This window comes from Hemitrygon akajei, chromosome 2 (genome assembly GCF_048418815.1).
Source record: "Hemitrygon akajei chromosome 2, sHemAka1.3, whole genome shotgun sequence".
Classification (NCBI taxonomy): Eukaryota; Metazoa; Chordata; class Chondrichthyes; order Myliobatiformes; family Dasyatidae; genus Hemitrygon; species Hemitrygon akajei.
The window spans coordinates 54,379,520-54,402,553 of NC_133125.1; the positions used below are offsets into that span (position 1 = coordinate 54,379,520).

At 41.3% G+C, this 23,034-nt stretch overlaps 1 protein-coding gene across 1 annotated transcript; it reads left to right on the forward strand.

Annotated features, from left to right (window-relative positions):
• The first annotated feature begins 13,498 nt into the window (after positions 1 to 13,498).
• Positions 13,499 to 22,620, forward strand: kcnv2a (potassium channel, subfamily V, member 2a). The gene is made up of 2 exons (XM_073072326.1): positions 13,499 to 15,107; positions 21,173 to 22,620. The coding sequence occupies exons 1-2, from the start codon at positions 13,794 to 13,796 to the stop codon at positions 21,449 to 21,451; spliced, it is 1,593 nt and encodes a 530-aa protein (XP_072928427.1). The 5' UTR covers positions 13,499 to 13,793; the 3' UTR covers positions 21,452 to 22,620.
• The last annotated feature ends 414 nt before the right edge of the window (positions 22,621 to 23,034 follow it).

Here is a 23,034-nt window from a genome sequence, read left to right on the forward strand (position 1 = left end):
TGGAAGATTTCTGAAGGTAAGAGTGTCATACAGGTAATGCATGCTAGTCACAAGTTTGAATAGAAGTGACCCTTGTACCAGAACCGACATCCAGATGCTAAATGAGTAACAAGTCAAGTGGAGGGGAAGGCTTGTAAACTGGACAAGACTGCATTTTTAAAATGTACTTCCTCCTTTATGTTTAACATGCCCCAATTCCTATATTATTTGTATAAAGATCATTGCAAACAATCGCATTCAGTGAAATGATTGCAAATGTGGGATAAGATTTTATCTATTAAGTGAGAGGAAAGTTAAATATATTATTTTAAAGTACTTTAAATCTGAAATGCTTTCAACATAGCAACTTCAAATATGAAATATAGCTGACCTGACCCCCCCCCCCCCCCACCACCCCAGCCCACCACATTACACCCATTCTGGTTAGAAATTTTCCCCTTTGCAGAATTCACTGATCAATGCACAAGTTTGAGATGCAATACAAAATTGACTCCGAATTTTAGAAAAAGGATGAATACCACATTATGATCACATGTTTCTTGATGTATGCCCAGGTAACTAGGAAATCACAGAAAATCACAACATAGACTGTCTTTTTTTTCTTGTAACACAACTGCCCCATAGCAGGTGGTTGCCAGAATTGGAAAATAATTAATGTCACTGTGTTCTATGCGATTAATTGAGCTCTTTGATCTATCAGATTGTGTTCCATTTGGGTTGGTACCAGTTTTAAATTTCACAATTGGTAAATTATTTGTATCTCAGCATGCACATCACACCAATTTGTATTTTGAGGCTCCTTTTAAGGATAAAATAATATTGAATAATTTCACTTTTTTTAACATGGTGATTTGAAGATTCTATGCTGTTTTATAACATGGAGGTCTATGCCAGTGAAGCTTTGCTTTCTTAAAATAAGCCTTTCAGTCAATCCATATTGAATCAGATTTGGCTGCAACAGGACAAATGTGCTGAAGAATTTTCTATTAAGGATAGTCACATGACCTGAGCTCAGGTGATTCTGGCACTGCAGATTTTTGGTAGCCATAAACTTGAATAATTGCCATCTCCCTAATATTTTCTGGTGGCAATTTTATGGTCTTTAAAGGATTATGGTTCATTGATTAAATCCTATTCTCTTCACACAAGTATTTAAATCTGTTCTGTGGCTGGTATAATTTCAATATTTGATAGTACACTGTATGGGTATACAGTACATTCTGCTGTATTGTCACTGAAGAATCAGCCAGCAAATCCCAGGGTTCAGGCAGCTACCCTCTTGCCCGTATTGGGCAAGGTGCAATAGCCTGTTTAATGAGCTGTGAATTTCATTTCATCATAGCCTGCAAATGAGATGTTAATTTCAATGTACATTACATCAGCAGACAGGTGGCATTGATTTTCCACCAGTTGGTCACCTTGCGCACAAGACAGTGATTCTCCAAGTTGGACACACCACTAGAAGTGTGCAAGACAACTGCACAAAAATGGAAATTTAGTGCCTTCTACTATAATTCAGATTTAGTTTTGTCCTTTAGTCCAAATTTCAGAATAGCATTCTAGAACTTAAAAGTATGTTACTTAATCCTAATGCTTTATTTTGTAAAGGCTAGTTATCTTCATTTGTATGCACTGTCAAATCAGAAATAACTTTCACTAGTGTCTATAGCTTAAAATGTCAATTAGCAGTAAATTTCTGATTTAATATGCGGAGAAAATACTATTGATCTAAAATAGTTTCATTTATTGTTATAGCATGACACTTGCATTCAAAAATGTCTTTATTTCAGAAATTTTTTAGGTATTCCATAGTATTATTAAACAAACTTTGATATGAAATTACAAAGAAGTGGGCTGAAGAGATTTTAAAGAAAATGTAGAAATTGTGACGGGATTTCTGAATTTGAAGCATAAATAGCTGAGGACGTGAATTTTGACATAGTGATCAAAATCTGGAAAGCCGATGATCCCAGAATTGCTACAGTACAGAGCTTGAACTATAAATACAGTTAATATAGGAAACCAAATCTTGCCAAAGGCATCTATTGGTTTCTCCATGTATATTATATTAAAGGGGTGGGAAATACTTTGTGCAGAACACGTACAGTGACGGTAGACTTGTTCTAATGGTTAGTTTCTGTATTTATAACTTAATTCTATGTCTGAATGTCTTTTAAATATGAAAAGAGAAACTGAATTACATTTTTTTTTAAAAATCTAAGCGGTAAGATAATCTGAGTAAAAATGGAAGATGTGGGTATAGTATTAAATGAATATGTTCACATGCATCAACGAAAGATACAAACAAAGATGTGATATGTTGATTGTATTCAATAAGAGATCATATTGAGTTTCAAAAGACGTATCACCAGTTCTGGGAGGCTCTGGCCATTGTTTTCCAGGTCTTTGGTTCAAGTATGTTGCCAGCGAAGTGAATGAAGGAATGACTGAGCAACAAACAGGCCTAACATTAACTGTACCTTTTCTAAATCATCATGATTAATCAAGTAGGTCAGAACTATAAAGGCAAAGTCCTGACTATCCAACATCTAAAAGCCTTACAAAAGGGTCAATGAAAGCAGCACATTTGTATCAATGTAGTTTGCAGTGGTGCTACGAAGTTTGTGAACCCTATAGAATGTTCTCCATTTCTGCATAAATATGACCTAAAATGTGATCGGAGCTTCACACAATTCCTAAAACTAGATGGAGAACCCAATCAAATAAATAATGAAAAAATATACTTTTATTGAGGGGAAAAATTATCCAATATTACATGTATTTGTCAGAAAAGGTATGGGAACCTCTAGGGTCATGCCTTCCTACAAAAGTTATTCGGAGTCAGGTGCTGAAATCAGAGTTAAGATTGGAGGTGTGGGTTGTGGAGGTGCCCTTCCCAATACATATTTTAAAAAAGAAGACACTGTCAGTTTACAGACAGAGCCTGCTGTTCTCAAAGATCTGTTTATGTGCACTATGCCTCAATCAAAACAACTTTCAGAGGACCCTGGATAAAGAATTGTAGAGATGCATGAAGCTGGAAAAAGCTGCAAGAGCATTTCTAAAGACCTGAGTGTTCATCAGTCCACAGGAGGAGATTGTCTAGAAATGGAGGAAACTCTGTATTGTTGCTCCTCTCCCTAGGAGTGGGCATCTTGCAAAGACTACACCAAGAGCACAATGTGCAATGCTGAAGGAGATGAAAAAGAACCCAAGGGTAACAGCAAAAGAACTGCAGAAATCTCTAGAACTTGCTAAAGTCTCTGTTCATGGGTCCACTGAACAAGAATGGTGTTCATGGAAGGACGCCACAGAGGAAGCCACTGCTCTTAAAAACCAACATTGCTGCATTTCTCAAGTTTGTAAGAGACCACCCTAGATGTTCCACAGTGTTCTGTGGACAGATGAGACCGAAGTTGAACTTTTTGGCAGGAATGCACATTGCTATGTCAGAAGGGAAAAGGGCACTGCACACCAACACCTAAACCTCATCCCAACTGTGGAGCATGGTGGAAGGAGCATCATGTATTGGGTCTGCTTTGCTGCCTCAGGACCCGGACAGATTGCTATTGTTGAGGGAACAATGAATTCAAAAGACATTTTACAGGAGAATGTCGGGGTAGCAGTCCGTCACCTGAAGCTGAATAGAAGTTGGATAATGCAACAAGACGATGATTCTAAATCAACAATTGTTTTAAAAAGAGAATTCATTTTTTGGAATGGTTGAGTCAAAGTCCTGATCTTAATCCTAAAGGAATGTTGTGGAAGGACCGGAAGCAAGCAGTTCGTGAAGGGAAGCCACCACCATCCCAGAGTTGAAGCAGCTTTGTAAGGAGGAATGGCCTAAAAGTCCTCAAGCGGATGTGCAGGACTGATCAACAGTTACTGGAAACATTTGGTTGAAGTTATTGCTGTACAAGGGGGTCACACCAGTTTACTGAAAGCAAAACTTCGCATAGTTTTTCCAACAAATATTTATCAATAAATAAATGAACAAGTATAATGTTTTGTGTTATTTAACTGGGTTCCCTTTATCTAGTTTTAGGACATTCATGTGAAGATCTGATCATATTTTAGGTGATATTTATGTAGGAAATAGAGAAAATTCTACAGGGTTCACAAGCTTTCTAGTACCACTCTATATAGCTTTCACCAAGGTTTGGCACAGTTCCAGATTCTTGGGAACAGGTTGACAAACATCAAGCCTCCAGTGTAAGTTCATTCCTGCAATATGGAGAACAAGATTAAATCATTTTTCAGGTGCAGACTTGCTCGTGCCCTGTGAAGTTGCATCAAACATTTCTAATTTTGTTTCCTCTATCTCTGGAAGGAGGTCTGGAGGGAAGTTGTCAAAATAAATAAGTGTTTTGTGATTGCTGATCTGTGCCTGAAAGGATGGTGGCAATGAAGATCTTTGCCCTGTTTTTTTTTAAAGGTAGAGAGACCGGGAATGAGGGAGTAGTCTAAATAACTCTGTCTAGCATGCACACAATGGGAACATGTCTTCTCATTCACTTTTGTCGTTTCTCCAATTATTGACCCAGTCCTGTGTGCAGAAACTGGTTTCTTTTATAATTGGGTCAGTATCATACAGAAAGTATGATACAGAATTACCTGTGAGTCACCCAAGCTGCCTGGAGAAAACCAGCCAAATTCATCCTAATTCAAATTTTGCAACTAAATTAGTTTGGCCGGATCTGTGGACTAGCTCGTTAAATTCACTCAGTGAAGGCGAATGCTTGCTTCTCTAACTCTTAACCATTTTTAGTATCAGAACAGCTTTTATAAGTCGCTCTCCCTTGAGGCACCAGTTTAGTTCTACAGAGATCAGTCAAACAATAAGAGGTTTACCTTTTGTAGTCTTGTATTTCAGACTCTAGCATTTAAATTAGGAATTTGAGTCATTTAGCTAAACAATATAACAAAATGCAGATGGCAATCATTTTACCTTCATAACATCACAACACATCAATGCACATCAAAGTGAGGTCTTTTAATTTAAAAAAAATCTCAGCATTAACTCAAAAAAAATTACATCGAGGGCAATTAGGCGGGAGAGAAAAATGCTTAATACTCAGCAATGAAAAGAACAATTTTCTTAAAATCCATAGATGGAAGCATTTCTATTGTTCACATAATGATGAAACCTGCATAGGTATTAATAATACAGCGAAAAATCTTATAAACATTTATATTCCATTCTTGCCCCAAAATGGTTTGTGTTCATCTTGAAGGCCACAGTAACTCGGTGGGGGTGAGCAAAGGTAGATGGGGCCAATCAAGCAGAATCCAGGTGCATTTGTATCTATCTGTCGTTTGAACTTGCCCCAGGTTCTTTAACCTCCAGCTTGGCTCTTGGTTTTAACTGAACTCTTGCTGTTATTTTTAAATGCTCACCCAGATGCCCGTGTTTCTCCTTCCATTCCACTTCACACTCCAGAACGTCTGCCTTTGTCTCTATTCTGTTTAATCCTGCTCTGAAGTATTGGTCTGCTGGCAATTTGCGTTTGTTAGATGGTGCACGTTTTTGACTGGGGGTGATATCAGTGGACTAACATTGCAGGAGATTGGCTGTCTTAAAGGAGAGCGTTGTAGCTGGAGCAATTAATGTAAAATTGGACTAATCCTAAAGAATGTAAAGCAAGAGACAGTAGGATCTAAGGTGTGGGACACTGGACTCAAGGTATTAACATTTAATTTACAATGCCATATTCTGTTAGTTTGGAATTATTGAATACACCACACTCACTTAGTCACCTACCTCTATTCTTCAGGCCTTTCCTCTAACGTTCATGTGTTCCAGATCCCTCACTGCATGGCATTACTCTATGCAATACCTATAGCTCACAGCTTGCAAACTGTGTTGAAGAAAAACAACTCTAAAAACCAGACTTCAAGCAGTGATACCTTTTATTCAGCACAATAGCATGGACAATAGACAATAGGTGCAGAAGTAGACCATTCGGCCCTTCGAGCCTGCACCGCCATTTTGAGATCATGGCTGATCATCTACTATCAATACCCGGTTCCTGCCTTGTCCCCATATCCCTTGATTCCCCTATCCGTAAGATACCTATCTAGCTCCTTCTTGAAAGCATCCAGAGAATTGGCCTCCACTACCTTCCAAGGCAGTGCATTCCAGACCCCCACAACTCTCTGGGAGAAGAAGTTTTTCCTTAACTCTGTCCTAAATGACCTACCCCTTATTCTCAAACCATGCCCTCTGGTACTGGACTCTCCCAGCATCTGGAACATATTTCCTGCCTCTATCTTGTCCAATCCCTTAATAATCTTATATGTTTCAATCAGATCCCCTCTCAATCTCCTTAATTCCAGCGTATACAAGCCCAGTCTCTCTAACCTCTCTGCGTAAGACAGTCCAGACATCCCAGGAATTAACCTCGTGAATCTACGCTGCACTTCATCTACAGCCAGGATGTCCTTCCTTAACCCTGGAGACCAAAACTGTGCACAATACTCCAGGTGTGGTCTCACCAGGGCTCTGTACAAATGCAAGAGGATTTCCTTGCTCTTGTACTCAATTCCCTTTGTAATAAAGGCCAACATTCCATTAGCCTTCTTCACTGCCTGCTGCACTTGCTCATTCACCTTCAGTGACTGATGAACAAGGACTCCTAGATCTCTTTGTATTTCTCCCTTACCTAACTCTACACCGTTCAGATAATAATCTGCCTTCCTGTTCTTACTCCCAAAGTGGATAACCTCACACTTATTCACATTAAACGTCATCTGCCAAGTATCTGCCCACTCACCCAGCCTATCCAAGTCACCCTGAATACTCCTAACATCCTCATCACATGTCACACTGCCACCCAGCTTAATATCATCTTCCCTGGGCTTTGTTCCAGGGAAGGTGGGATGTGTTCCGAAGGGACAGTTTACACCTGAACTGGAGCGGTACTAACATTCTTGCAGGAAAGTTTGCTAGTGCTTCTTGGGGAGGTTTAAACTAAATTTGCAGGGGGCGGGGATCCAGAATGTGAGAGAGGATAGCGAGAGGAAGAATAAAGGACAGGTGGGGACTACACGGTTCCGGAATATTAAGTGTGTAGTAGAGAAAGGTGAGGCGGAACAAGTGATAAGGAGGACACATTTACAGAGGGATGGTCTGACGGAACATGGAGTTAAATGTGTTGAAAGAATAAGTAAATTTAGGAAGAACAACAAAATTCTAGGGGCGTATAGCCCGATGGGAGTTCGGGGAGCTGGGTTAAGCTCAATAGGCAGCGATTCAAACAGAGAGAGAGAGAGGAGAAATGGGCTAAAAATTCTATATCTGAATGCACGAAGTGTCAGAAATAAGGCGGATGAGCTTGAAGCTCAGGTGCGAATGGGTAACTATGATGTTGTTGGGATAACAGAGACATGGCTACAGGGAGATCAGACCTGGGAAATGAATGTACAAGGGTATATGTGCTATCGTAGGGACAGAAATGTGGGCAGAGGGGGTGGGGTGGCCCTGTTGGTGAGGAATGAGATTCAGTCCTTTGCAAGGGGGGACATAGGATCAGGAGAAGTAGAGTCTGTGTGGATAGAACTGAGGAACAGTAAGGGCAAAAGGACCCAAATGGGTGTTCTCTACAGGCCACCAAACAGTAGCATGGATATTGGGTGCAAGTTGAATAGGAAGTTAACATTGGCATATGGCAAAAGTAATGTCACAGTAGTTATGGGGGATTTCAACATGCAGGTGAACTGGGAGAATCGGGTTGGTGCTGGACCCCAGGATAGGGAGTTTGTAGAGTGCCTACGGGATGCATTCTTGGAACAGCTTGTACGAGAGCCGACCAGGGACAAGACTATTCTGGATTTAGTGTTATGTAATGAACAGGATTTGATAAGTGATCTTGCAGTAAAGGAGCCATTAGGAGGTAGTGATCATAATATGATAAGTTTTTATCTGCAATTTGAGAAGGATAAAGGCAGCTTGGAGGTGTCAGTGTTGCAGATGAACAGGGGAAACTATGGAGCCATGAGGGAGGAGCTGGCCAAAGTTGACTGGACGGATATCCTAGCAGAAAAGACAGTGGAACAGCAATGGCAGGTATTCTTGGGAATAATGCACAAGGTGCAAAATCAGTTCATCCCCCAGAGAAGGAAGGATTCAAACGGGGGAAAGGGGCCACAGTGGTTGACAAAGGAAGTCAGAGATTGCATAGCATTAAAAAAAAAAGGAACTATGACAGAGCTAAGGTGAGTGGGAGGACAGATGATTGGGAAGTTTTTAAGGAACAACAGAACTTAACTAAAAAGGCAATACGGGGAGAAAAAATGATGTATGAACACAAGCTAGCCAGGAATATAAAGGAGGATAGCAAAAGCTTTTTTGGGTATGTGAAGAGATCCTGTAGAAGAATGCGAGGCACTTTCTGCATATATTTATATTGATGAACAGGCAAATACTGGCATTCAAGTGCATCTGTTACACGAGCAGATGTACATAACCAGGAGGAAACAATGACTGCCATTGCACAAGATATTTATAATCATATAACAAACAAGCTACTGAATCATATGAGAGTGCATTCCTCTTTTTGGCTATCTGCACTCAGTGCAGCATCCTCGTTATGAAAGACTGGTTGCAGGTCCAAGCTTAGGACAATGGGTTACAAATTTCAAATAGTAAAATGCAAGTTAGCTACTTAGTTTATTAGCCCTTTTGCTGACCCTTCCACACTAAGAGCTCTTCAAAGTTAATACTGCTTTAGCTAGACGCATTTTGTAATATTCAGTGACGTACAGTTCACTTTCTTGCAGGATTGGTGATGAACAACCAAATGTAACAACAACTAATCAGAGGGGACAGGTGCACTGGGGTATGCTAAACAAAATGGACAGTAGTTCCAACCGTGGGACACCTATTGCAAAGATCGTGGATGGTACCTGGATTGGAAACCTCAAAGTTAACAGCATCCTTCTCCTATCCCATCTGGCCCTCAAGCCACAGTCTCTTCTGATGTTCAAAATGCAAATTTATACAGATGCTGTTCAGAATGTTGCCTCTTCCCAGCCCAGAAAATAACTTGGGGATGAGATCAGGAAAAGGGAAGTAAGGCCTGAGATGGGGGAAAAATATACTGGAATGCTTTGTGTATTAACAGGCCTGCATGTATCAGGGACGATGGAGTAGTCCAGCTGCAGCCTTGCACAGGTCTTTACGCAGCCGTAGTTGACCATTCTCCTAGCACAGAAATGTAGCCAACTTCATTAGCACAATTACGGATCCAACCATGATAGCCTAACCCAAGTGCTCAGCTTCCATCGTGCAGAAATCATTGCTTCAAACAGCTGACTGCCAAAGTGAGAGCTCAGAGCACCATCCAAGTTTAATTTGCTATTGTGCAGACTCAGACAGTGCTGTTGTGTCTGTGGGTTTACAGCACCAAAGAGACTAGCCTTCAGCTGTTTACCCCTGCAATCTTTGCATGCACCAAAGGTACAATCTTGCAGCAAGAATTAGTTTTTTGATTTCTAAATTAATATGTGCCCTTAATTGCTCTTTTCATATTTCAAAATATTCCTTATTTGTAAATATTCTAAAATATATAAACACGGGACATTGAAGGCAACGTTTTCATAACAAGTAATGTTATTACCATTAGATAACCTTAGCATGCATTGCTTATCACTTAATCACGAACTGCAAATAGTTAAATGTTGTCTTCAATCTTTATTAACTAATTTTGGTGCAATGGCAGGTGGACCCTGAACTGTGACCCTTCTTATTTACTCATGTAGATTAAAATGTGAGCATGTATGTATGCTCAGCAGTAGAGCAGGCAGTCAGCTCGGACGGCCCACCCCAGCAGCCTGTTGTTTGTGAGTGGCTAGAGCCAGACCAACGTGGAGGTTCCCCCGATCAATTCAACCCCTCCACACCCGGTACCCAAAGCTCTGGAATGCGGGGAATGAAGCGCAAGCAGGATTTGAGGTGTTAAACCTTTCAAATATTCAAGGCATGCAGGTGTATCAACATGGAACATTGGCTCCAAAGTGGGGAAATGAGAGGAGGCCTAGGAGTCTGCGAACCAGTCTGAGAAATCTTTGCACAGGATTGCTCTCTACTCCAGGACTCTCCAGTTGGGACCCCTGTTACTGCCATATACCAGAATGGACTGCCACAATGTGTCCAGATAGCAGACGTGAATCATACAAATTGATTTCTCTAACTTCGGTCAATGCCCCTCCTCCCCTTCTTACCCCATCCCTTTATTTATTTATTTATCCCCCCCCCATTCTCTCTCTCTTTCTCTCTCTCTCTCTCTCTGCCCCTTTCACAATCACTCCTTGCCTGTTCTCCATCTCCCTCTGGTGCTCCCTTCCCCCTTTCTTTCTCCTTAGGCCTCCCGTCCCATGATACTTTCCCTTCTCCAGCTCTGTATCTCTTTTGCTAATCACCTTTCCAACTCTTAGTTTCACCCCTCCCCCTCCAGTCCTCTCCTATCATTTTGGATCTCCCCCTCCCCCTCCTACTTTCAAATCTCTTACTATCTTTTCTTTCAGTTAGTCCTGACGAAGGGTCTTGGCCCGAAACGTCGACAGTGCTTCTTCCTATGGATGCTGCCTGGCCTGCTGTGTTCCACCAGCATTTTGTGTGTGTTGATGTGAATCATATTCAGGTTTATTATCACTGACATATGCAATGATATTTGTTGTTCTGTAGTAGTAGTACAGTGCAAGACATTTTAAAAAAAAAACTAAGTCACAATAAAATATAAAACAAATAAATAGTGTAAAAGTGGTAGAGTTCATTCGTTGTTGGAGCGTTCAGAAATCTGATGGCAGAGGGGAAGAAGCTGTTCCAGAATCATTGAGTTTGTGTCTTCAGGCTTCTGTACCTCCTTCCTGATGGTAGTAATGAGAAAAGGGTATGTCCCACATAGTGGGGGATCCTTAATAATGGCTACTGCCTTCTCTCCACTCCAAAGGACATCTGCAAAAGGCAGTGACTCGAGGCTTGTGCCTATGAAGGAGATGGTTGAGTATAAAACACTCTGCAGCCCCTTGCAAATTTGTACGTTGGAGGCACTGTACCAGGCTGTGATGAAACCACTCAGAATGCTCTCTATAGTACATCTGGAGAGATTTCCGTGAGTATTTGTTGATATATCAAATCTTCTCAAACTCCTAATGGAAATACACCACCTGATGTGCATTCTTTATAATTGTATCAAATTGTTGAGCCCAGGGTAGATACTCAGATGTTGAGGCCCAAGAACGAGAAGCTGAACACCCTTTTCATTGTGTTTTCCTAGCATCCCTTTCCTGAAGTCCACAATCAATTCCTTGGTCTTGCTGATGTTGAGTGCAAGGTTCTTGTTGTGACACCACTCAACCAGCTGATCTACCTGACTCTGCGTACCTCCTTGTTGCCAAGGCAACTGGCGAATGTGGAGCAGCCAGTACAGGAAACGATTCCATGTAATGTGGAATGGCACAGAGGGCGTGCCTGAGAGATGGCTCTTGCTTAGTGGGGCTGGCCCCCCAGAAAAACTTTGCACTCAGCAAGATCTTCATGCTGGGCAAGTGTGAAACCAACCCCATCAATCTCTGAAGAAGACAACAAGGATCTGCACAGATAAAATGTATAGAAATAATGGGGTCAACTGATTTGTTATTGTTGGCTTCCGGTCAGAATTGACCATGGATATTGCATCGTAGCTGTCCAGATAAGCAAGCCTGGGCAGTACGATATGAAGAGCAAGCTATTGCCCATGTAGCAAGGTCCACCTCTCTATGGGTTCACTGATGAACCCAAAGACACAGCAGAGACCGATACAGTTTGGTACCAGAAGCGTCACAGGAGTTGCCAGTAGGAGTTGAACTCAATGTAGTTCTACCTTAAGGACTCCAGATCCTGATTTTTTTTTTCCCCTCTGGGATTACTCCCAAAGCCTTCCCCATGTGTAGGTATAGCCACAAATCAGAGGAGGTTTGAGATCAGAGTTTTCCTTCTCCTAGATGAACTGCCAACCACAGCTGATGAGCCCCATCTGCCTGAAGCGACTTGCTTTAAGGCACCAGTAATCCACCTTTGCCCCGTCTCCTGTCAGTAGAAAGAGTTCCACCGGGCTTAGTAGCTAAGCCACACGTGAAAGCCAGGAGATGGACTTGGTTGTCAGAGGCTATTTGAAGCACACACCATTGGGAACATTTAATAGCTAGTGGGAGAGGGTCCCCATTACCACCCCTGGCTATAACAACCCTCAGAAACTGGCTTCTTAAACTATTATTAAGTCGGGAAATATAGGTCTTTGGAAAATGACAATCTAGAAATGGCGCCAGTTAAAAATCTGCTTACCTTAGTAAACATGCAAGTCTGTGACTCCCCACAAGCGTTTATAAGTGCAAAGGTCTAAACTTGTGCTTTGCTGATTGTTGCTGGCAGGTTCTCTGTATTCCACTGGAGTCTGGCTGTGCAACATGAACTTATGTAATTTTCTGGCAGTTTCTTTGGGAATCAGTTCGATGACCTGATAAAGAACAGTGAGCCCATTCACTTGTACCGTCGGGAACAGCCGCAAAGGAGCTCTGTGATTTTCCCCAGCTTGCGATGGGGGTGTCCACAAGAAGCACAGTCTGTAGGTGGAACTGAATCACTGACAATATCTCAGAGGTTACTTTGTTGAACTGCAGAGGTGCTCTGATATCTTCAAAAACGCAGCATGTATCTTCAAAGATAGTGATTCACTCACAGGACAGCTAACAAGTTTTTCACATTTTAGGCCTTTAACCATTGGTGCAAACAATATTCCAGAATGGGAAACTGTGACGTTGTTGAATAGCAGGTATATCATATGACTATTGTATCACTAGAGAATAATGCAAATACACAAGACTGAAGTTCAGAGAATAACACGTTCCAAGCCCAAGGAAAAGTTGCATGTGCAAAGTGGTATTATTACGTAGTTTCACTGTTATTCATGTAGTCAAATCTGACCATAATGGTTAGTTGTGGCACAAGGCTGATTTCCTCGAGTAATGCATAATAATACAGTGTATTCTGTTAATACAAGGCAGGCAAAAAAAAACAGGATTAAGTTCCCAAAGCAATCAGGATCACCCTTATTTTGTGCAACATAATACAATGCTCTTGTTATTTCTCATCAGTTGGCTGAGAAAAAAAGAAAAGGACTGTTACTGCTTTTATGATCTTGTAACCATGGCGGCTGCTGCTTATTCCATTTGTACTGAATGACCTAATTTCAGAGTTGCTCTTCAAGGATGCATATTTACTTTGTAAGCATTAGAGAAAGCATATTTGGACAATCCAGGTTATTATAGGTCAGTGTAATCACAACATCTATTATTAATTCTAGGCAAACTTTTTGATACCAATAAACCTAATATGATCTGGTACCTTATTATTAAGTTAATAGCATAAGGTGAGGTAGAATACCTAATGATGGTACAATTAGTAATAGCTTATGGATGAGAAACTTAATTTGGAAAGCTAATGATTCTAAAGTATTCCTTCTCCATTACACCCTCTGTCTGCTTCCTAACTTTTGCATTACAAAATAATTAGATTTGTCAGGGATTAGCAAAGAAAGACGTCAAAGTTGGTGGGCGGAAGCTGCCGAAATGGGATAATATCTAAATAGCCAGATAAGCTTTTTAGATCCCGACTGTCAGCAAGTTAATGGGGTCAGTGGCAACTCTCAAGCAAGACAAAGACAATCCTTAGTTTATTAAACAATGCAGTTCAGTTTGTTCATTGCTTTGACTGAGCTGACAGGTTCTTTTTTAAGAAGAAGAATCGGCAAGTAGAAATGTTAAAACTTAAAAAAAGACGTCAAAGTCTGTTTGCAAATTACAAACAAGGACAGAGTTTAAATGCAGCTCAGCAACAACAAAGTGACTCGGCATCGGTGAAAAAAAAGGCCGTGAAACGATGGAGTTCCATGCAAGAACTTGGGTCCGATATCTATGAAATTAAATATGACGACGAAACGGATTCTGAAGAAGAGTTACTAACTGTCCCTCAGTACAAAGTGGTTTCTCCCTTTAAAGACTACAAGTTGAATATCAATGTAGGAGGCAAGATATTCCAAATCAACTACCGTGCTGCTGCTCGATTTCCCAAGACCAGAATTGGAAAACTGGCCACTTACACCAATCCCACAAGAAAATTGGATCTGTGTGATGACTACAGTGTAAAAGATAATGAATACTACTTTGATCGAGATCCTGCCATCTTTCATCACATCTTCAACTTTTACAGGACAGGAGTCTTGTGGATTAAGAATGAGCTTTGCCCCAGAAACTTCCTCGAGGAGATCCACTACTGGGGTATACGAATAAAGAACACTAACAGGTGTTGCAGGATCTCGTTCGAGGAGAGGCAAGATGAGTTGAATGAGCAGCTAAAGGTGCAACGAGAGCTGCAAGCTGAACTTGAAGTGGAAGAAGATGAAGAGCATTTCAGAGATTTAATGTATGGTAATCAGAGAAGAGTAATCTGGAACCTGGTGGAAAAACCTTTCTCTTCAGTTACAGCCAAGCTGATGGCAGTTGCTTCCAGTATGTTTGTGCTAATCTCAATTGTAGCCATGGCCTTGAACACAGTCGAAGAAATGCAGTACAAGAGTCCTGCTGGCCATCTGAGTGGCCATACCTACATGGAGCACGTGGAAACCATCTGCATCATTTTCTTTACTATAGAGTACCTGCTAAGAATAATGTCCACTCCTGACATTGAGAAGTTTGCGCAAAGTGCTCTGAATGCCGTTGACCTCATTGCGATCCTCCCCTTCTATCTCCAGATCATCCTGGAATGTTTTGAGGATGAAGACTACGGGAGGCATGATCAGGATATTGAGAAGGTGGGCAGAGTGGGGAAAGTTGGCCAGGTGCTGAGGATAATGAGACTGATGAGAATTTTCCGCATTTTAAAGCTTGCCCGGCATTCCACTGGACTGAGGGCATTTGGTTTCACGTTGAAGCAATGTTACCAGCAGGTTGGCTGTCTTTTCCTCTTCATAGCAATGGGCATATTTTCCTTTTCTGCTCTGGTTTTCTCTGTTGAACATGATGTACCAGGAACTAACTTCACGTCCATACCCCATGCCTGGTGGTGGGCTGCAGTAAGTATAACGTCAAAATCTTAAGCTATTGGACAATGGTTATTTGATTACACAGCGTTTATTCTCAGGCCTAAAAATGAGTGCAACGCGTGCTGTAAAGAGGTGGTGTCATTATCTAAATAAATAAATATTATTAGTGTCTCATATTATTATTATTAGGTGCATGGCTCCCTGGTTATACCCTCCAAAATGTTAATTCTGAACAATGAAGTACTGTATTTGACCCTTCATAAAACTGTATGGATTACATCTTCTTTCTTCTTCAGCTGTCCATCGATTTTCGATGATGACTGAGGCCTGGGCAAGGCCTCATACAGTTTAGGACCCATACAGCTCGGCACCGGTGTCGTCGCAGAGCAATGTGTGGTTAAGTGCCTTGCTCAAGGACACACATGCAGCCTCAGCGAAGGCTTGAACCAGCGACCTTCAGACCACTAGACCGACATCTTAACCACTTGGCCACATGCCACACACATGGATTACATATTGGATCAAACAAGATATTTCCCCTTGGCACATTCCTCAACTTGCATAGGGTGAACTTTCAGGCTGTTCAGTTTTGAAATAGCTTTTCTAGTCCTTCTCAGTCCATGATAGGCGAAGAGTGGAATGGAGAGGGATAAAAGGAAATTTCATGAAAGTTTTTTTTTAATGGACAGGTAAAGACTTTCAACACCACGAAAAACCACTTAATTATTTTAATATAGTTTGTTATTATATAATTTTAACACAAATAAGCTCCCAATCTATCCACATAATATATCCTGGCAGGTTGTATATACTTAATTTTCTTAAATGCTTCTAACAACTTGTTCGATTTCTCTGCATCTTTGAAGTGAATAATATCATCTTTTTAATCCTAATTTAGGTTTTGTTCTCGTAGGCTGTCTCTAAACCTTACCAATGACACTATATAATTTATTATCCAAGAGGATTAATCCTGGTTTCACCAATTTCAAACATTATACTGAAAAAGTTTTTCTTTAAATTATATCCCTTGATATATTTAAGGTTGTTATTTTTTAAACAGTATGATTAACACATCTGAGTATAGACTAGTCACGGTAGAAACAGTATTTCAAATCGGATTTTCAGTCCACTGAGTTTGAGTGAACTGAGTTTAAAATGCTTAAAATAGTTTTAAATATACTGTATCTGGAAATACGTTTGTATATTGTAACACTGTAATAAGTTATTTCAAAATCTTTAAAAAAAAATGTTATTTTTAACATCAGTGTCTTTGGCTCTTGGACCTTTTGGAACAGTCTGGATGATGGTAAAGTATAAATTGTTGTACCTCCCAGGAGTGATAATTCACCTTACGTGCTGGGCTAGCCTGCTTTGGATATGATATATATTTTAAGACTAGCACAAAATATTGGAAAAATTCAATCTTGGCAAGGGCAAATTACATTTAAAATTATTATTTTTTGCTCCAGTTTTGCCAATATCTGGGGAACTCTGCAAGCAACAGAGAAATTCTGTTTTGATCTCTTTTGCAAAGATTGTGTTGATTTAATGGTATAGCTATACTTGTGTTTCATATTTAACTTTACTTTTTGTTTCACAAACTAACTCCTTCATAGCAACACACACAAAACGCTGGAGGAACTTGGCAGGTCAGGCAGCATCTATGGAAAAGAATGAACAGTTGACATTTCAGGCCGAGACCCTTCTTCAGGATTGAGAAGGAAGGGGAAGGATGCTGGAATAAAATGGTTGGGGGAGGAGAAAGAGGCAAGCTGGAACGTGACAGGTGAAGCCAAGTGGGTGAGAAAGGTCAAGAGCTGGAGAAGAAGGAATCTGATAGGAGAGGAGAGTGGACAGTAGGAGAAAGGGGAGGAGGAGGGGACCCGGGGGTGGAGGGAGCACAACAGTCTTAGTTCTATTTTATGTTTAGTTCCATTGTTACGTTTGATACAGATTTTATTTTTGCCTTAAGTCCATTTTATATTTAATTTTCTCTGATGCAAAAGGATTCTACATCAGTTCCTGTCCAGGGCTTCCCTTGCTTTTATTTTCTAGGATTAGCACGTCTGCTTCTGCAGTTCCCATTCATAGATCAATCATTCAACACTTAATTTTCCCACTTGTCTTTCATTTTCATTTAATTCTCAGTATTAATTCATCAGTCGCCAACATTTTTACGTCCTGCTGTTTGCGTGTGGTCAGATGCTGGTGTGTTGCTCTACTAACCGTTCCAGTTACCATCATGATTTCAGTATTCTTTTCCACACATTGAATCTGAACTCCACACTTTGCGATTTCCTCTTGAATGCTGAAGGAAGAATATGTTTTTAAAGTCAAGTCGCCCCTGACTCTAAGCTTTATTGAGCACAACAGTGGAACTGAAATACTCATTGCAAATTTCTGGCCTGAACAAGCACATTATAGAGGGACAGAAGCTATCCACTCAGCCAGGCCAGACCACGTCAACTATCCTATCAAACGTGCCATTATTTTGATCTGTAAATTGTTCCTGTTATTGTTTGGCCTCGCATAACAAAAGGAGAAAGTTTGAATTCACCATAGTCTTTTTTTTGCTAAATTGTCAAGAGTGTATGATCAACACTATGTAGAAAATGAGCAAACATTTTTCTTGCTAATTATCGGGAAGATAAAGGCATTATCTTCAGTTTGTATCACAATGTTTACCTGAGCCAGTTACTCCATCCTTTGCACCTGCAGGTGTCTGAAACTGAATTGTAATATTGGTGTCTTATTTGAACCTGAGATAAGCTGTTCAGCACCAGGTTTATTACCATTGACTTGTGTGACGTGAAATTTGATTGTGGTAGCAGTACGGTGTAAAGACATAAAGATATTACTATAAGTTACAAAATAAATAGTGGAAAGGAAAGAAATACTGAGGCAATATTCATGGGTTCATGGACTATTCAGAGATATGATGGAGGAAAAAGCTGTCCCTATAAAATTGAGTGTGGGTCTTATCCCTGATGGTAGTAATGAAAGGAGGTGTGCCGGATGGTAAGGGTTCTTAATGATGGATGTCTTGACAATGGAAAGTTTTGTGCTTGTGACTAAGCATGATTGTACTTATATCAACACCACCTTTATTATTATTTCCACAGGATTCTTTAGTCATTATTTTACCTCCATTCAGGGCCCCAAACAGTCCTTCCAGGTGAGGTAACACTTCACCTGTGGATCTGCTGGGCTCGTCTTTCATGTCCGGTGCCCCCGATGCGATCTCCTCCTTTCTGGTGAGACCCTTCGTAATTTGGGGGGGCCACTTCGTCAAGCACCTCTGCTCCATTGGCCGGAAGTGGAACTTCCTGGTAGCCAAATGTTTTAATTGCAATTCCCGTTCCTGTTCCAACATGTCACTCCATGGGGCTACTCTTATGCCAAGAAAAGGTGACCCTCAGGGTGGATGAGCAACACCTTGTCTTCCATCTGGGTAGCCTCCAATCTGATGGCATGAATAACGATTTCTCCTTCCGGTTTAAAAAAAATTCTCCCTCCCCCTCCCCTCTTCCTGTATTCCCCACTCTAGCCTCTTAACTCTTTACACCTGCCCATCACCTCCCACTAGGTCCCTTCCTCCTTCCCTTTCTCCTGTGGTCCACTCTCTTCTCCTATCAGATTCCTTCTTCTAGCCACCTGGCTTCACTGAACACCTTCCAACTATCTTCCATCTCCTCCCCCCATCTTTTTATTCTGGCTTCTTTCTCCTTCCTTTCCAGTCCTGAAGAAGAGTCTCACCCTGAAATGTTGACTGTTTATTCATTTCCGTTGATGCAGCCTGACTTGCTGAGTTCCTCCAGCATTTTACGCGTGTTGCTTTGGGTTTCCAACATCTGCAGACTTTCCCGTGTTTATTATTATTTCCATCTCTGCAATGTCTCCCGTATTTTCCCGTACCTCCGAGATTCTCGTCCTTGCCTTCGCTATCTCGAGACTTGACCATTCTAATATATCCCGGCTAGATTTTCCTGTGTCCTAACTTACACGTCTACATTGCTCTTCACCCCTGTGATTGGTGATCGGACTGGCTCTGAAATTATGCTTAATGTTAAAATCCTTCTTCAACCACCAGAAATGCTGGGGGAGCTCAGCAGGACAGACAGCATCTTTGGAGGGAAATGAACAGTCGACATTTCGGGCCTAGACCATCAGAGCTGGAAAGAAAGGGTGAAGAAGCCAAAATAAGATGGTGGGAGAGAAGGAAAGGAGTACAAGCTAGCAGACAGGTGAAATCAGGTGATGGGCAAGGTAGGCCAGATGGGTGACAGGGATGAAGTCAGAAGCTGGGAGGTGATAGGTGGAAAAGGTAAAGGCATGAAGTGGTAGTACTCTGACAGGAGAGGAGAGCGGACCATGGGAGAAATGGGCACTGGAGGGAAGGAATAGGCAGGTGAGAAGGGTAACAGTGGAGCTAGAATGGGGCACGGAAAAAGAGAAGAAGAGGGGGGAGAAATTACCAGAAAGTTGGAGAAATTGGTGTTCATGCCCCCAGGTTGGGGGCTACCCAGATGGAATATAAAGTGTTGCTCCTCCAACCTGAGAGTGGCCATTGTGGCAGTTGAGGAAGCCTGGGACACACATGTCAGAATGGGATCAGGGAATGTAATTAAAATGGATAACGACAGGAAATTCCTTCCTGTTGCAGATGGAGTGAAGATGCTTGACAAAGTGATCCCTCAATCTACATTGGGATTTCTCTAACATAGAAATTTCTCCCCATTCTCTCTCTTTCCTTTTCCACATTCTAGCTCCCTTCTTTCCCCTTCTCTTCTTCTCACCTGCTAACGCTTCCCCCTAGTGACCCTCCTTCCCTTTCTCCCATGGTCTGCTCTCCTCTCCTATCAGACTGCTTCTTCTTCAGCCCTTTACCATTTCCACCTATCACCTCCTAGCTTCTTACTTCATTCTCCCCCTCCCATCACCCGTTAACTTGTACTCCTTCCTCTCTCTGCACCTTGTTATTCTGGCTTCTTCCCTCTTCCTTTCCAGTCCTGATGAAGGGTCTCAGCCCAGAATGGTTTATTCCTCACCATAGATACTGCCTGACCTGCTGTGTTTAATGTGTGTTCCTCTGGATTTCCAGCATCTACAGAATCTTGTGTGTTCTCTACTAGGTATTTATGTTCCTCCAGTTCGGTCCCCAGTCTAATCCAACATTACCCAACATTAGCAGCTATGCCTAGAACTGTCAGGGCTTAAACTCTGGAATTCTCCCCACAAATATTACTGTGCCCTCTACCTCTCTTTCCTCCTATACCATTCCTTAAAATCCACTTGTCTGACTGTGGATTTTACCAATTAGCTTCAATTTATGGCATGTGAACTGAGTTATTGCTCCTGTGAGTTGTCCTGGAATGTTCATGATACAAGTGGAAACTGTTGCAAAAAACAAGTATACTGCACACTCTGCCTTTGAATTTACATTGAAATAGTATTCATTTGGGAAGCCAGAATGACTCTTCAGACTGAGGGTTCATTATCCTGCAATGGCAATTTCATCCCAACAAAAACTAACTGGCCGCAGCATAGCTGACTGGTGTGAGCCATGTGGTATTGACACTTCCAAAAAGATCGCAAGACCACAGAACGAGAGATTTAGAAAGAGGGATAAATGTCTTTAGTTAGAGGGGATACAAGAATAGCTGGGACTGGTCTCAGGACAGAGATGATTTGAACAGGAGTTTTATTATTTCTGTTTTGATTGAGAAGTATTTTACAGAAGGGCTGGTAATATAGTGATCAGTAGAAGTAGCATTCTTTTGTCATTTGTAGTGTGCAATTTGAAATAATGACTTTCAGAAGTAAGAATACATGAAGGGAAATAAGTTAGAAGACTGAATGAGAAGTGTGTCTTGGCACCCATTAGATAGCTCTAACAAAAAGCCGACACGTGCAAAGGCCAAATGGCTGATCTATGATTCTAATTCTAGCACAAGCACTTTATTTTCATTATTCGTTCTGTACACAAAAATTCAAAGGGTGTTATCTGTCTGTTTTCACAGAATGTCTTGTTCTGTCTTTTACAAATAACCATGTTGGCTACATGCATTCTAAAAGGGGAATTTATCTGATTTCAGGTTAGCATTTCCACTGTAGGCTACGGAGACGTCTGTCCAGAAACAATCCTTGGGAGGACCTTTGCTTTCGGCTGCATTGCTTTTGGGATCATTTTAAATGGGATGCCAATCTCCATCCTGTATAATAAATTCTCAGACTATTATTCGCAGCTGAAAAGCTATGAATATACAACTGCATCAAAGCAAAGAGGGGAAATTAACTTTCCAGCAAGACTAAGACAAAGGATAGCGGAATGCTGTGGAGGAGTCCCTCACCATCATCTGCCCAGAGAGCAGTAACATTTCTTCAACAAATGAACTTCCTTGTTTTGGGAAATATATGCTTTCTTGTTTTTTTTTTCTTTTAAAGATCTAACACTGTTTTGAAGAAATATCTCACTGTTGCAATGCAGAGAACAGATTAGCTTGTTCTCAGAAAAATGAAGGATTTTTAGAAAAACAGCTGGAAGTATTCTGTATTTAGTTTTCAAGGTTGAACCATTCGGCATTCAACATATTATGATATTATTCCCTAGCTTTGGACCATAACAAAAAGGTTTGTTTCACAAACCAATAGGCCTGAGTTAAATACTTATCGTGCAGCTCAAAACAGGTAAAATGTGTTTTTGTGCACAAGTGAAAGTACAATAGAAGAATGATCTAGATTTGGAAATTACAAGCATTGTGTCAAAAATTGTAGATGGTATCAAATTAGGATTAATTATAAGAAAGAAACTGAACAGCAAATAGCAAATTAAATTCAATTTGGTGATGTGTAAGGAGACATAAACATTTGAAAATGCTGGAATCTGGAGCAACATGCAATCTGCTGGAGGAATTCAACAGGGGGAAGGAAATTGTCAAATGTTTTGGATCACAGCCCTGCATCAGGGCTGAAAGTGGAGAAGGGAGTTGGCTGATATAAAGAGAGCCCAAGGTGGTGGCTGGACTAAAGAGGGGTGTAAGATGGGAAGGGGGAGAAGATGAGATATGTAGTGATAGGGGATTCATTAATTAGGGGAACAGACAGAAGGTTCTGTAGTTAGGGATGAGATTCCAGAATGCTATGTTGTCTCCCAGGTGCTGGATCAGGGACATCTCAAATTGAATCCACAGCATTTGTAAGTGGGAGAGTGAGCAGCCAGAGGTCATAGTCCAGATCAGTATCAATGACTCAGGTAGGAAGGCTAATGAGGTCCTGCGTAGTGGGTTCATAGACTTAGGTGCTAAGTTAAAGCACAGGACCTCCAGGGTTGTGATCTCAGGATTGCTACCCGTGCCACATGTTAGTGAGGTCAGAAATAGGAAGATCATACAGTTAAACATCTGGCTAAAGAGATGGCGCAGGAGGGAGGGCTTCAGATTTTGCATTATTGGGCTCTCTTTCAGGGAAGGTGGAACCTGTACAGAAGAGACGGTTTGCATCTGAACTGGAGGCAGACTGATATCCTTGTGGGGAATGCTAGTAATGCTGGTGGGGTGTGGGGGGGGGGGGGTGGTTCATGGTTTAAATCAGAGTTGCAGTGGGATGCAAACCAGAATCCCAGAACAGACATTGGAGTTGCAGCTAAGCCTACATACAAAGTCAGGAACTGCAAGATTGAGCATAGTGGGACTAATGATCTGAGTGGTGTACATTTCAATGCAAGGAGCATTGCAAGAAAGGCAGATGAGCCTAGGCAACGAATCAGCACATGGAATTACAACATTTGTAACTATTAATGAGACTTGGTTGCAGGAGGGGCAGGACTGGCAGCTCAATCTTCCAGGATTCCGTTGCCTTAGATGTGATAGAGTGGGAGGGCTTAAAGGTGGAAGGGTGGCATTGCTACTCGGGGAAAATGTGTCAACAGTGCCCGGACAGGACAGACTGGAAATCTTGT